The sequence below is a fragment of the Cyanistes caeruleus genome, chromosome 3, assembly GCF_971803275.1.
Source record: "Cyanistes caeruleus chromosome 3, bCyaCae1.hap1.1, whole genome shotgun sequence".
NCBI classification, from domain to species: Eukaryota; Metazoa; Chordata; class Aves; order Passeriformes; family Paridae; genus Cyanistes; species Cyanistes caeruleus.
In genome coordinates this window covers 114,275,993-114,288,435 of record NC_141703.1, presented here as the reverse complement: position 1 = coordinate 114,288,435, position 12,443 = coordinate 114,275,993, and the positions used below count along the sequence as shown (strand labels likewise).

The following is a 12,443-nucleotide window of genomic DNA, read 5'->3' as shown; positions in this document are numbered from 1 at the left end:
TCCAGGTTTCTTTGTCTTCTTTAGTCAAACACCTCTGCCCCAGAGGCTGAGATGGGCTTGGAGGAGTATCAGTGTGCTGCTTGGATAAGGTCTGGGATCAAGAGACTGCCCAGAGCTGCTTCTTTTGATGGCACTGAGCTCTCCCCTGATCATGGTGGAGGCTGTCCCTGGGGCTGACGGGGGGCTGGGGCCTGGAGTGTCCCTTCAGTGATGGCTGCAGGCTCCATCCTGAGGGATCCTGTGTACCCACTGTTGTTTTATCTGCCAAGGCTGCTGTGCCTGAGCACTCTCCTCCTCTCAGCTCACCACAACTCCCTTGGAATTCCAGCCCATCCTATGCAGGCCATTGCAACAGATGGTGCTTTCCAGGGAGCGCCTCAACCTTCCCGGTGGTGGGGAAACAGGATAAGGGTGGGGAGAGGGTCAGGTTTGTTTGGTCTGGATGAGGGGAGCAGTGGGGTCACCCTGGGCACAGCAGGGCAGGGATTGTAGTGGGGACACTGCAATTCCAGGATCCAGCACCGGCTGTCGCCACCAGCCCGTGCAGAGGGATGGAGCCCCAGGGCTCCCAGTGTGTCCCCGTGGCGGTCCAGGGTTGGGAAACACTTCAGCAGGGAGAGGGTGAACCCCAGGCTTGCCATCTGCTGGCCTGGTCCCTGCTGACCACAGCAGGTCTGCTGAGCACAGACATTTCCAGAATAGCATCATGGGGCTGGTCCAGCAGTGTGGGGAACCAGAGCAGCTCCTGGGGACTCCAAGCCCCTCCGTGCTGCTGGCAGAGCACCAGGAACCGGGGACAGCGGGCTGGGAGCAGCCAGGGTCGTTGGAAGCTGATTAGTCCTGGCAGGCAGCAGTGCCTGCCTTCACATTCAGGTCTTGTCAATTTAAATGTTAATTTAGTAACTAAATTAATTACCAATGTGCCCAGCCCAGCCCGTGTGGGCTGTCCCCTGGGCCTGGCTTTCCGCAGGCTCCCGAGGCATCTCTGGAGCCAGTCCTTCCTGGATTCATCCTGCTTGGCTGCTTCTTGCCGTGGGAGGATGTGGCTGGTGCCCCCTGGGCTGGTGCTGTGAAGGGATGAGGGCTGGCTGCTTCCATGGAGTGTGCTGGGGCACCTGAAATCCCATCTGAGGGCCTTGGGGGGGAGCAGGACCAACAGCCCCCAAAACCTGGTCCCTGGAGTCACGGGGAGACCCTCAACTGCAGTTTGCCGACAGGGAAACTGAGGCACAGGGCCAGAGAGACATGGGCTCAGGGACCCATCCTGTCCCTGCAGAGCAGCATCTCTGAGGCTGAGGAGCCTGAACAATTAGAAGTGATGAAGATCATCTAAAAATAGGGATTTGTAAATGTCAGGTTGGCTGGGGAACGTGCTGGGAGGATGGAACAGCTCTGCGGGACTGCCTGTGCCCGTGTGTCCTCAGGCAGGATCAGGGGCCTGCACTGATCTGCCCTGGATTGATCCTGGCTCCCTGAGAGATCCCCAAACTGGCTGATGGGCATCATCCTGGACAGCCAGCACCAGAGGCCTTTTCTGGGCTGCTTTATCCTGCCAGGAGCTGCAGAGAATCCCAGCTCTGCTTTGGATGGGAGATGAGGTGGGGGGACACCAGGCCCTCAAGATAAGTTATTTTTCACTGGCTCTGGCTTTTGACAGGAGGAAACTTCAGTGAAGGCCTGAGGCCCTGTAGGATGATCCCAGCCTCAGGATTTGGTTGATGTGCTGCCAAAACCACCTCGGAGCCGTTCAGTCCCTCCCTCTGTGCAGACGATGGAAGCCTGGTGGCTCAGCAGGATAACACCCAGCAGATGTTATCCCCTCCATCTCCTCCACCCCTGCCAGCTTCTCCCTCATCCCCAGAATCCCACCTGACCCCAACATACCAAAAACTTGTTTAAAACAGCTGGGAACAGACGTTTATTTGGAAAAATAATCCAGATTGGGGCAGATTAGTGGAAACACGTCCTTCCCCATCTGCCTGGGCAGTGCCGTGCCAGCTTCCTGAGGGGCTGCCCAAAGCCACGCTTGGGGAAAACACACAGCTCTGCTCATTCTAGGGACTTTGACCTGACCTCTGGGTGTCCCCAGCCCCTGTCCCTCAGGAAAAGGCTCCTGATCCCTGGTGGTGCCACCTCCAGCCCCCTCCTTGCTGCTGGGGACAGGATCCCTCGTCTCCCAGAACTGTCACAACCTGGCTAATTAGAAACATCCAGAGGTAAATAGGAGAAAGCCTTATTAACAATCCCACTTTCTTTGGCAGGGCACAGGAGCCACCTCTGAACCAGAGGAAGGGCAAACAGAGCACTGTCCTGGCTGTGGTGGTCCTGAAGCTGCCCTGCTGAGGACTGAAATCCATTTCTGTGCGGCTTTTCCTTTGTGCAAGCCCTTCCCTGCCATCAGGAACTCGACCCTGCTTTGTTTGTGCCTCAGTTTCCCCCAGGTATGAGGGCAGGGAACATCCCTGTCTTGCTTTTCCTAAAAGGAATCAATGAAAAGCAGGGGTGTTTTTCCTCCCTCTGAAGGTTTGGGTTAATTTGTGATAATGGAGGAAGGAATGTGAGGACTGAGGAGCCTGGTGCGTAGGTTCTCAGGGGTGAAGCTGCCTGGGTAGAATTAATTGCCATTAATTCTGTGTGTTTCTGTAAGGATGAGGCAGCTCATGGCTGCTTTTCTTCCCTACCCCAGTGCAGGAGCACCACAGCCCTGCGCTCAGCGAGGACAAGGGTGATGCTCCAGCCCAGTTATTTCTCCTGGATAAATCCAGCTGCCATCACCATGCTGGGAGTTTTGGTCTCTTCTCTAAAGGAGACCACACTCAGCCTCTTTCCTACAGCCCTGGGCACCACAGAGCACCAGGGAGCATCTGAGCTTTGGCAAATAAGGAAGAAAAAGCAGATCTCAAAGCCTGTGCTGGCTGTAAAGCGCTGGTGGCATTTCATATGCAGGGCATATAAATAGACATTTTTTGGCTTTTTTCCCCCCTCTGTTTCAGTGATGAGCCACTGCAGGGGGCTCTGAGCGTGCTTTGCTTGGTTCATAGCACGGATGCTGTTTCTATCCTGCATTTCCTCTGGCTCCAGGAGCTGCTGGGAGAACTTTCTGCTCGGGCAGCAGCTCCTGCCGTGAGCTCGGGGACACTGGGAGGTCCACATTGCTTCATGGAAAGGGACTGCATGCAAACGTGATGGCAGCTGGGGCTCTCCAAATACAGGGTCACCTTTGAGAACCCAAAAAGCACATTTTTGAGTCTCAGCTCAGTGACATTCAGAGGTTCCCTACCCCTGCTCCTTTGTCATGTGTGGGGGTATGAGCTGTACAGAATAATATTGATGCTAACAAGCCATAGGAATTACGCTCCCACAGCTGGTTATCCACCCCCATCCTACCCCCTGCATGTTGTCTGAGGGGGGCTTGGTATCCCTGGAGGGCTCTCACTGCACCCACTTTGGAGGCCAGGATGCTCTGGACCTTGGGCACAAGAAGTACCCTCATCCCTGGGGAACCAAAAGCCACCACCCTCCTTCCCTCCCTCTGGCCTCAGGAACAACCAGCTGCCCACACCAGCCACCCCTTCAGAGAAAGGGCTTTGGGCTCAGGGAGTGTTTGGCCGATTCTCATTTTGCCTGGAGGCAATTTCCTTCCATTATCTATGGCCAGGCTCTGGCGCCTGCTGCCAGACTGGTGCTCAGCTCCCTGCTCCAGCAATCCCGTCTGCCTGCACATCCTCCGGGCTTCTCCCTGCTCCAACAGCCCCGTCCAGGCTTCTCCCTGCTCCATGCTCACCCTCACCTCTCTCCCCATGCCCCACTGCACCCCTGGAGTCACAGCTGGGATGTGCTCTGCCAGATGTGCAAACCCACCCCGCTGCCCCCCTTCTTTTGCTCAGGGACTGTGGTTTGGCTGCACTGGGGTGGGAAAGTGGACGAAGGTGAGGGCAGGCTGAGACTTCTCCCCTTGTAACTGATTGCACGGAGTGACAAGGTGACACCAGAGCCCACAAGCTCCGGGGGAAAAAACCTCAGGGACAGGTCTTCAAAATGCAACAAGTTTTGCAATGAGCTGAGCCGTGGCGACCTCAGGATTTCCCAAGAGCCAGGATAGAGTGGGGAACCAGCTCCCTGCTCAGCAGGACCAGCTCCGTGCATCCAGGAAAATCATTTTCATTCTCAGACTGAACACATGCTCTGTTTCCGCTCTCCCTTCCTGACCGACACACCTCGATACTGGGATTTCAAGGACAGCAAGTTCAAAGGGGAAAAATGAAAAGGATCCTGCACCAGGCATCCCCTGCCACAGAGCCTCCAGGCAAGCCCGGGATGGAAATAACTGTGCTTTCCACCTGGCAGCTGAGTCCACACGCACCCCAGGCTCAAGGAACAGAACTGCCACAAAATTGTCACTTCAAACCCGGCGCACCGGGCACCAGCTGCTCCCGAACATCCCCGAGCACCCGGCAAACCCTGGCACCACCGGCACGGCTGGATGCAGCCACGATCCTCACTCTGCCCGCCTCAGCCTCCCGCTGTGGAGCCCGGCAAACGCAGATGGAGCAAAATGCAACGCTTCAGTTTTCATCCCAGCACTGAAACTCGGCATTTCAGGATGCCACTTTACAAAAGCTGCAGCCTCCTTTGGGGAAGCCCCGCAGCCAGAGATGCTCAGCGCTCTGGCACCTCATGAATTAGGCACCAAACCACCTGGGAGAGAAAAATTCCTTTAGAAAACTGTTACCTGGATAATTTTCCTGAGCCCCCATGCTGTTGCCAGGGAAGGATCAGGACTAGCAGAGCCTGAGATCTGTGCGCAAGCCACACAAAACCCCTCTGCCTCCCTCGCCACCGAATCGGCTCAGGGAGAGAAGTTCCTAAGCGCCGATGAAAACAGAGGAGTCCCGAGCTCCCTTCCTCTGGCAAACCAACCACAATAACTTCGCCTCAGCCACGGGGATATTCGGAAATCGTTTGCAAGGAGCTCTATAGAAAATAGACGATGGAGTGGGTGCAGCTTTCAATATATTTGTTCTAGGATATAGTAACAGGCACTAAAGCAAACACGGGCAGGGGAATTAGGGCGGGAGCTTCTGCTTCGCTCGTTTTAAATTACAAAGTGCCGAGACAGCCAGGTCTAGCTACATTCTAGAGTCAAAGGGCTGCCCCCGTGTGCCCCGGGGAACATGCACGCAGCCGGCGGAGGCGTTTCCTACAGCTGCATCGCCTTGTGCCTAGAACGAGCTGGAAATGTCACTGAACAAAACTAAATGGATAAACGGGCTCGGAAAAGCACGTCGCTTCCCGGGGAGAGCAGCTGGACGATGCTTTCTCCTCTTTGCAGCGAAAACAAAAACAAAACCAGAACAAAACAAAAAAAAAAATCAATTTAAACTTCACACCTGTCAAATAGAAATCTAATAGGAAAGAGAGCTGTACATGATCAAAGTGAAGTCCAGGCTCCAGGAACGTCCAGGAGGACAGTGTCAGGTATTGCCCGTGGCTTCCTGGGCTGCGCCGAGCAAACCCTCGGGTGCGAGCGCCGAGGCCGGAGGGGCCAGGCGTGGGAGCTTCCCGATCCCCCGGGGCGAGCCGGGCGTGCTCCCTCCCGCGGGCACCGCGATGGGGAAACGCTCCTAGGGCCGGAGAGGGCGCGGGGAGGGAGAGCCGGTCCGGAACCTTCCAGGAAGGGTCACCCCGCTCCGGTGCACCGCAGCGCCCACCCCGAAGCCGGCTCGTCCTCGGAGCCCGATCTGCGGTGGGGCTGTGCCAAGGGGATGGATGGGCTAGGGCGAGGCGAGGGCCGGGCGCGGAGGCGTCGAGGAGCGGCTCGGTGGGCAGCGGCAAGGGCGGGTGCCGGGAGTGCCCTCAGAGGCCGGGGTGCCCTCAGGGGCCGGGATTGCCCTCAGGGGCCGGGGGTGCCCTCAGAGGCCGGGGGTGCCCTCAGAGGCCGGGAGTGCCCTCAGAGGCCGGGGGTGCCCTCAGAGGCCGGGAGTGCCCTCAGGGGCCGGGGGTGCCCTTAGAGGCCGGGGGTGCCGGCGCAGCGCGGATCGGCGTCCTGCTCGTAGCGGTAGTGGTAGCCCTCCATCTGGTCGCGGCAGGCCTCGCGGAGGTTGTGCAGCCAGCGCTTGATGCCGCGGCGGTTCAGGTAGAGCACCATGAGGAAGACGATGCCGATGAGCGCCAGGACGATGCCGAAGAAGACGTAGGAGGCCGTCTCCAGCTCGCCAGGCTCGCCGCCGTCGCTGAGGGCGCAGGCCAGCGCCTCGGGCCGCAGGCGCAGCAGGGCCGTGCCTCGCAGCCCCGGCGGCGCCGCGCAGCGCAGGCTCCGCGCGTCGAGCACGCGGGCGGCGGCGGCGCGCAGCCAGGCCAGGAAGGGCCGCAGGCCGCAGTCGCAGCTCAGCGGGTTGGAGGCCAGGCTCAGGCGCAGCCCCCGCAGCTCCGGCGCGTCCAGGCTGCGCAGCTCGGCGGCCGCCAGCCGCTGCAGAGAGTTGTTGCGCAGGTCCAGCTCCTCCAGGCCGGGCGGCAGCAGGGCGGCCGGCAGCGCCTGCAGCGCGTTGCCCGCCAGCTCCAGGCGCCGCAGGCTGAGGTTGCGCATGGCCAGGGCGAGCTGCTCCTCGAGCGGGGCCGCCAGCAGCGCCTGGTTCAGCTGCAGCGTGCGCAGCAGCGGGACCCCGGCGAAGGCGCCGGCGGCCACCGAGAGCAGCGGGTTGTGGCTCAGGTCGAGGGTGCGCAGGGCGGGCAGGCCCTGCAGGGCCATGTCCTCGATGGTGTGGATGTTGTCGTGGCGCAGGCGGAGCAGGCGGAGGTCGCGCAGCGGGCGGGCGGCGAAGGCGGCGCGGGACAGGACGCTCAGGTTGCTACCGGCGATGCTGAGGTTGTGGACGGCGGCCGGCAGCTCCCTCGGGGGCTCCTCCAGCCTCTCGTAGCGGCACTGCACCAGCTCCGGGGTGGCCACGCAGTAGCAGGCGGAGGGGCAGGCGGCGGGGGCGGCGGCGGGGGGCACGGCCAGCGGCAGCAGGGCGAGCCCCAGCCAGGGCAGCCAGCGCCCGCCGCCCGCCGGCCGCGCCTGCCTGCGGGCCATGCTGCCGGAGCGGGCATGCAGCGCCGGGGCCGCGGGGGTCGCTCCTGCCGCGCCGCAGCCCCCCCGGGCCGAGCTGCCTCCGGCGCCGCGCCCGCACACGGCGGCTCTGCCGGCAGCGCCGGGCGCGCCGCTGCCCAAATCGGGCCGGGGCGGGGGGGTGGAAGGGGAGGAGAGCGAGGAGGAGGAGAAGGAGGAGGAGGAAGAGGAGAAGGGCACGGCTTGGGGCTGCCCGGCGCTGCGGGATGGGCTGCGGAGCGCCGCGGGCTGCGGCCGTCGGGGGGAGCTGAGCCGGGCTCGGCACAGAACCCACCGAGCCCCCGCCGCTGCGGGGTCCCGGGGGCTGGACGGGGCTGGAGCGGCCCCCTTGCTACCCGAGGAGTGATTCGGGGATGTCGCGGTCCCCGTCAAGCCCGGGGAGGATTTGGAGGCTGTCCCGGTCCTTTCCCAGCCAGGTGGGAGTTGGGGGGGCTGCCGCGGTGTGTCCCCCCCCGCCAGCCCTCGGGAGGGAATGGTGGCTGTCACGGGGTCTTTCCATCCCGGGGAGATTTTGGGGAATTACCTCTGACCCCTTCTATCCCAGGGAGGATTTGGGGGGTTGTCTCAGCTCGTCTCCAGCCGGGGAAGATCTAGGGGCTGTCCCACTCCCCTTCCAGCCCTAGTCCTCATTCCCTGACCTGCCAGACAAGCCAGACACCCCGCAGCATCCCTGAGCATTGCAGAGTTATCTGCCTCTGCTTCCAAGCCTGCTTGGTCCCCACAGGCATCCCAGGGGCTGCCCAGGGCTGGGGGGCACAGGGAGGGATGCCCCTGGTCATGGAGAATGGTGTTGGGGCGAGTGTGGGATACTTGGGTGCTAGAGCCACGCACAGCTAGGGACTGGGAGTGCTGTGTTCAGAGCCAGATGCAGCAGGAGTTGGATCCCCTTCAATGCCTAAATACCTCCATGGACCTGAGCTGGGGGCCACATTAAATAAACCCCATCCTAAGCACACAGAATCTCAGAATGGTTTGAGTTGGAAGGGATCTTGAAGTGCACCCAGTCCCACCCCCTGCCATGGGCAGGGATACCTTCCACTAGTCCAGGTTGCTCCAAACCCCATCCAGCCTGGCCATGGACACTTCCAGGTATGGGGGTCTCATGCATCTTGATTTTTCTCCTCCTCCCTGACCTCATCTCTCATCTTGACCTTTGCCCCAAAGTATTTCCCCTCTTGCTGGGGTTTCATTCCCCAGAAGCTGATCTGAATTTTCCAGGGACCAGGTAAATTGTGGGTGCTGCTATGACTGGGTGGCTTGAGCTGACTATCATTTGCTGTGCTCCCAGAAACTGGGCAAACTCTGTATTTAAAGTGATAGGGTGTCTGATAGCAGCCAGAGAAATCAAGGAAGCTTGTGGAATGGGCGGGGGAGAGAAACAGATGTGGGAGCACGCCAGATAGTTGTATGCCATCACATCCTGAAGTGTGGGGCAGCATCCATGGCAGGTTAGTGGGGAGGGCCAGGTGTGCAGTGGGTCGTGCTGAGCCAGCACTGCAGCACTCCCAGATGGAGCCTCCTCTCTCCCAAAATAGCACTTTGCAGCCCATTTATCACATTTAATTGCTATATATAAAGAATTGATAGCACTCTGGAAGACAAGGCAGTGGGTGGGCGAGGTCAGGCCAGGTGAAGCAGGTCCTGGCAACTCTCACCAGCCGGGCTGCGAAGATCCTGGCACCTCTGAGTCCTCTGGGCTCCTCGGACAAGGAGCTGCCGTAAAAAAAGGCAGGCACCTTCCCTCCCGGTCCAAAAGCCATAAAACACGGTGGCTGAGTGACGTTAGAGGTTATGGGAGAGCATGAGGCTCTCTGCAGCTGACCCCTTTGACTTTGAAGGGTGGAGATACTCCAAGGTTTGGAGAGGACGGGTGTTACAGGGCCATACTGCAGCAGGGCCCTTTGGGGACGTGGGGGCTATTGCCTGGTGGCACTGTGGTGACTTCTTTGCCTGCTGCAAACACCCTGGGCTTCCCCAGGGATGGCTGGGGGGTGGTGAAGTCACAGCATCCAGCTCAGCAGAGCTTTGGGGAGCCAGGGCTGTGCCAGCACGTACAACTGCTCCCGAGGTCCCGGCACTGACCACCAAGGTGATGTTACTCATTCCCAGCTGTCATGCTGGAACCTGGAGCCCCTCAAACACACTGGGTACAGACCTTCGAGCCCCCTTGGATTGATTTGAGAGCCTTCTCCACCATCACCCCCGACCATAACTGCACTTGAAACAGCATTGAAGACTTCCTGTGGTTCAAGGCTGGGAGATTGTATCTGCTATTGCCATGTCTCAGGATGAGATTAGGTCAGGCTGATGAGATTTGTTCCTACAATTCCATACAGACTGTTACTCATTGCCTGGTTATCTTCTGGAGGCTTCCAAGGAGAACTGATTGCTTGTGCCATGTCTTTGGTAACTGCTGTCAGGCCACCTCTCTGTGGCATTGCTTCTCTTTCCCCCTCGTCAGCGGTGGCCCGGGTTATTTTTGTTTTTGCACCCTGGAGATGTGCAAGCACAGCTCTGGTTCCTCTCCCACCTTGTCCCACACTGTTTTTTTTGCTGCTGGTGCTGCTCCTGTTGGCTGTTTTCAGATGTGTTTAGTGAAGGAACAAAACACTAAACAGATGTATTTAGTGAAGGAACTGGAACAAAAAGACAGTGAATGCTTTGGCTGGCTCCTTATAGTGGTAGAGGGCATTGTTCCTTCCCTCTCCATCCCTCTGTGTTTCCTGCTGCTGCACACTGAGGCTGAAGGCTCTCCTCCTCTGGGTGGAGAGCAGCCAGGAGAAGGACCTGGGGGTGTTGATGAATGAAAAACAGGACCTGCTCCAGCCCAGAAACCACCCCCATGCCCTGGGCTGATCCCCAAGTGTGGGCAGCAGGGAAGAGGGGACTGTGCCCCTCTGCCCCTGAGCTGGGGTGTGACCCCACCTGCAGAGCTGCCCCAGCCCTGGGGCCAGCAGCACAAGGAGCTGGAGCTGCTGCAGAGAGTCCAGAGGAGGCCCTGGAGCTGCTCCAGGGCTGGAGCCCCTCTGCTCTGGAGCCAGGCTGGGAGAGCTGGGGGTGCTCACCTGGAGAGGAGAAGGCTCCAGGGAGAGCTCAGAGCCCCTTGCAGGGCCTGAAGGGGCTCCAGGAGAGCTGGAGAGGGACTGGGGACAAGGCCTGGAGGGACAGGACACAGGGAATGGACTCAAACTACAAAACCTATCACAAAAGGGTAGGTTTAGATTTGATATTAGGAAAGAATTGTTCCCTGTGAGGGTGGGCAGGCCCTGGCACAGGGTGCCCAGAGCAGCTGTGGCTGCCCTTGGATCCCTGGAAGTGCCCAAGGCCAAGTTGGATGGGGCTTGGAGCAGCCTGGTCTGGTGGAAGGTGCCTTTGCCAACACTGCAGCATTTGAACCCAGCCTTGAACCTTTGCTCAGCAAACACTGGCAGCAGCATCCCTTTAAAATTCACACCTGTGACACAGGAATTGCTAATTTCCCTGCAGGAGCACGCTTGGAAAAATGCTGGAAAATAAGGAATACTTTTTTTGACGTTTTCCACATGAAACTGTTGGAAATGACATTTATTTCACTTAAAAAAAAATTCTTCCACCTGTATTTGCAGAGGTTTGTCACTGAAGTCCTGGCTTTGCCTAGTCCCAGGGTGATTTCTTTTCCTCCCTTGCTCACACCAGTTTGGGATTACAAAAGGTTTTGTAAAAATCTGCTTTTAAACCAAGATGAGAGAGTCCCCAGGCACAGGAAAATGGAGGCCAACTCCCAGATTTTGTGTCTTGCTCCAGGGATGGTGCTGGGGCTGGAGGTCAGGTTGGGCCTCCCTGATTCCATGGCTAACCTGTTTCCCTGTGACCTGGCAGAAATTGCCTTCCCGAGGTCCAGCAGATAAAAAGTGGGAAATAAAAGCCAGGCCAGGCTGGGCCACCAAAACCAGATGGGGACAGCCCATCCCTGTGGGTTGTGGCTGGCCATGCTTATCCCTGCAGGAAGAGCTCATCCCTGGCACTGGCAGAGGCTGCTGCTGGCCGGGTGTTCCACGCCGCCTCCTTTTCCCGTGGCACAGCTCCCGTGTCCGTGTGTCCCAGCTGGCACCACCCTGAGCCCATCTGCTGCTTACTCGGGGAATGGGGTGGCTCCTGTGGGTAGCCCGGCCACAGCTCCAGCCCCACTGATGGATTCCTCCTCGTGCTAATCCAGGGAGCCAGGCGGAACTGGGCACGGCTGCAATTGCTGCATATCTTAGGATGCCATCGGAGCTGTTGCATTTCAACGTGACTGACGTGCAGAGGCAGCTGCAGGGGGGTGCAGGGGGCTGCTCCTCGTGCTCACAGCCCTGCGGAGCAGGGTCCTGCACAGTGGCGGAGGAGAGGAGGGGAAAGCATCGGGAGCCCCTGGGTGACCTGGAGTCACCAGGGTGGTTTTTCACCCCAGATAAGTGGAACCCTGCGGTGCCGGGCTGTGCTGGCTCCCCTGGGCACGAGGGAACGGTGCTTTGGGTGCCCAAAGCCAGGCTTGGCTTTGCTGTGTCCCGGCTCCAGCCGTGAAAACGCTAGCCCAGGCCGGCAGGGAAAGAACAAATCCCTCATGGCAAAGCCACAGGATGCAGGAGGGGAGGGATGGCCCCTCCGCAGCGTCAGGGCTCGGCCACGGAGCCCGGGGCGTGTTTAAGTGCTCTGTTTAAACCACGGCATCAGAAGGAGAGAGCACCTTCTCCCCCGCCGCCTGCAGAGCCCCGTGTGTGCTGGTAATGCTCTATAAATACATTAGCAATAAATAATGGATAGTCTGGATGGGCATTAAAGTGTAAACAGGAGGTGAAGGGCTCTCTCCCATTACCGGTCCCCCGAGAGCCACGCGCATCCCTCTCTCCGAGTCCGGCTTGATGTTACTCCAACTGCAGAGCCCTTAGTCACAGCAGCGACAATGTCATAGATCAGTGGCTCCAGAGTTGGCAAAAACAAACCAAAAATAGTCCGGAGGGCAGAGTCTTCCTCCCGATGGCATGCTGGATTTGCCTGCATCAGCGTTTTTTGCCTGTGATGCTCCTCTGCCTGCACGGGCTGACCCTCCCAAGGAGTCAGAGTCCTCTCCCTGGCACACTCCATCCCAGAAAGCTTGGGAGTGCCCCTGATCTGGGAGGTTTTATCCCCCTTGGATGCAGCTGAAGTGTTGAGCCATGCTGGCTGGATATGGTCCCCAAAAGTCAGTGCCCTGTGGCCGAAGGTGGCCCCATTCCCAAGCTGGGGGGGCTTGTCCCCATCACTGTGGTGACTGTACCCCCAGATGGGTTGGGGTGACCATGGCCCAGACGGTCCCAAGGGGTGGCACAGACGCAGG

General features: G+C 59.1%; 1 protein-coding gene across 1 annotated transcript; it reads right to left on the bottom strand.

The window, feature by feature from the left end:
• Positions 1-1,894: 1,894 nt before the first annotated feature.
• On the bottom strand, positions 1,895-7,132 carry TPBGL (trophoblast glycoprotein like). Its single transcript, XM_086883693.1, has one exon. It carries the CDS (start codon positions 7,070-7,072, stop codon positions 6,008-6,010), a length of 1,065 nt encoding a protein of 354 aa, XP_086739819.1. The 5' UTR covers positions 7,073-7,132; the 3' UTR covers positions 1,895-6,007.
• Positions 7,133-12,443: the final 5,311 nt, after the last annotated feature.

What these genes read in the sequence shown, in the direction of transcription:
- TPBGL (XM_086883693.1), bottom strand. Translation starts at nt 7,072, where the DNA reads ATGGCCCGCAGGCAGGCGCGGCCGGCGGGCGGCGGGCGCTGGCTGCCC.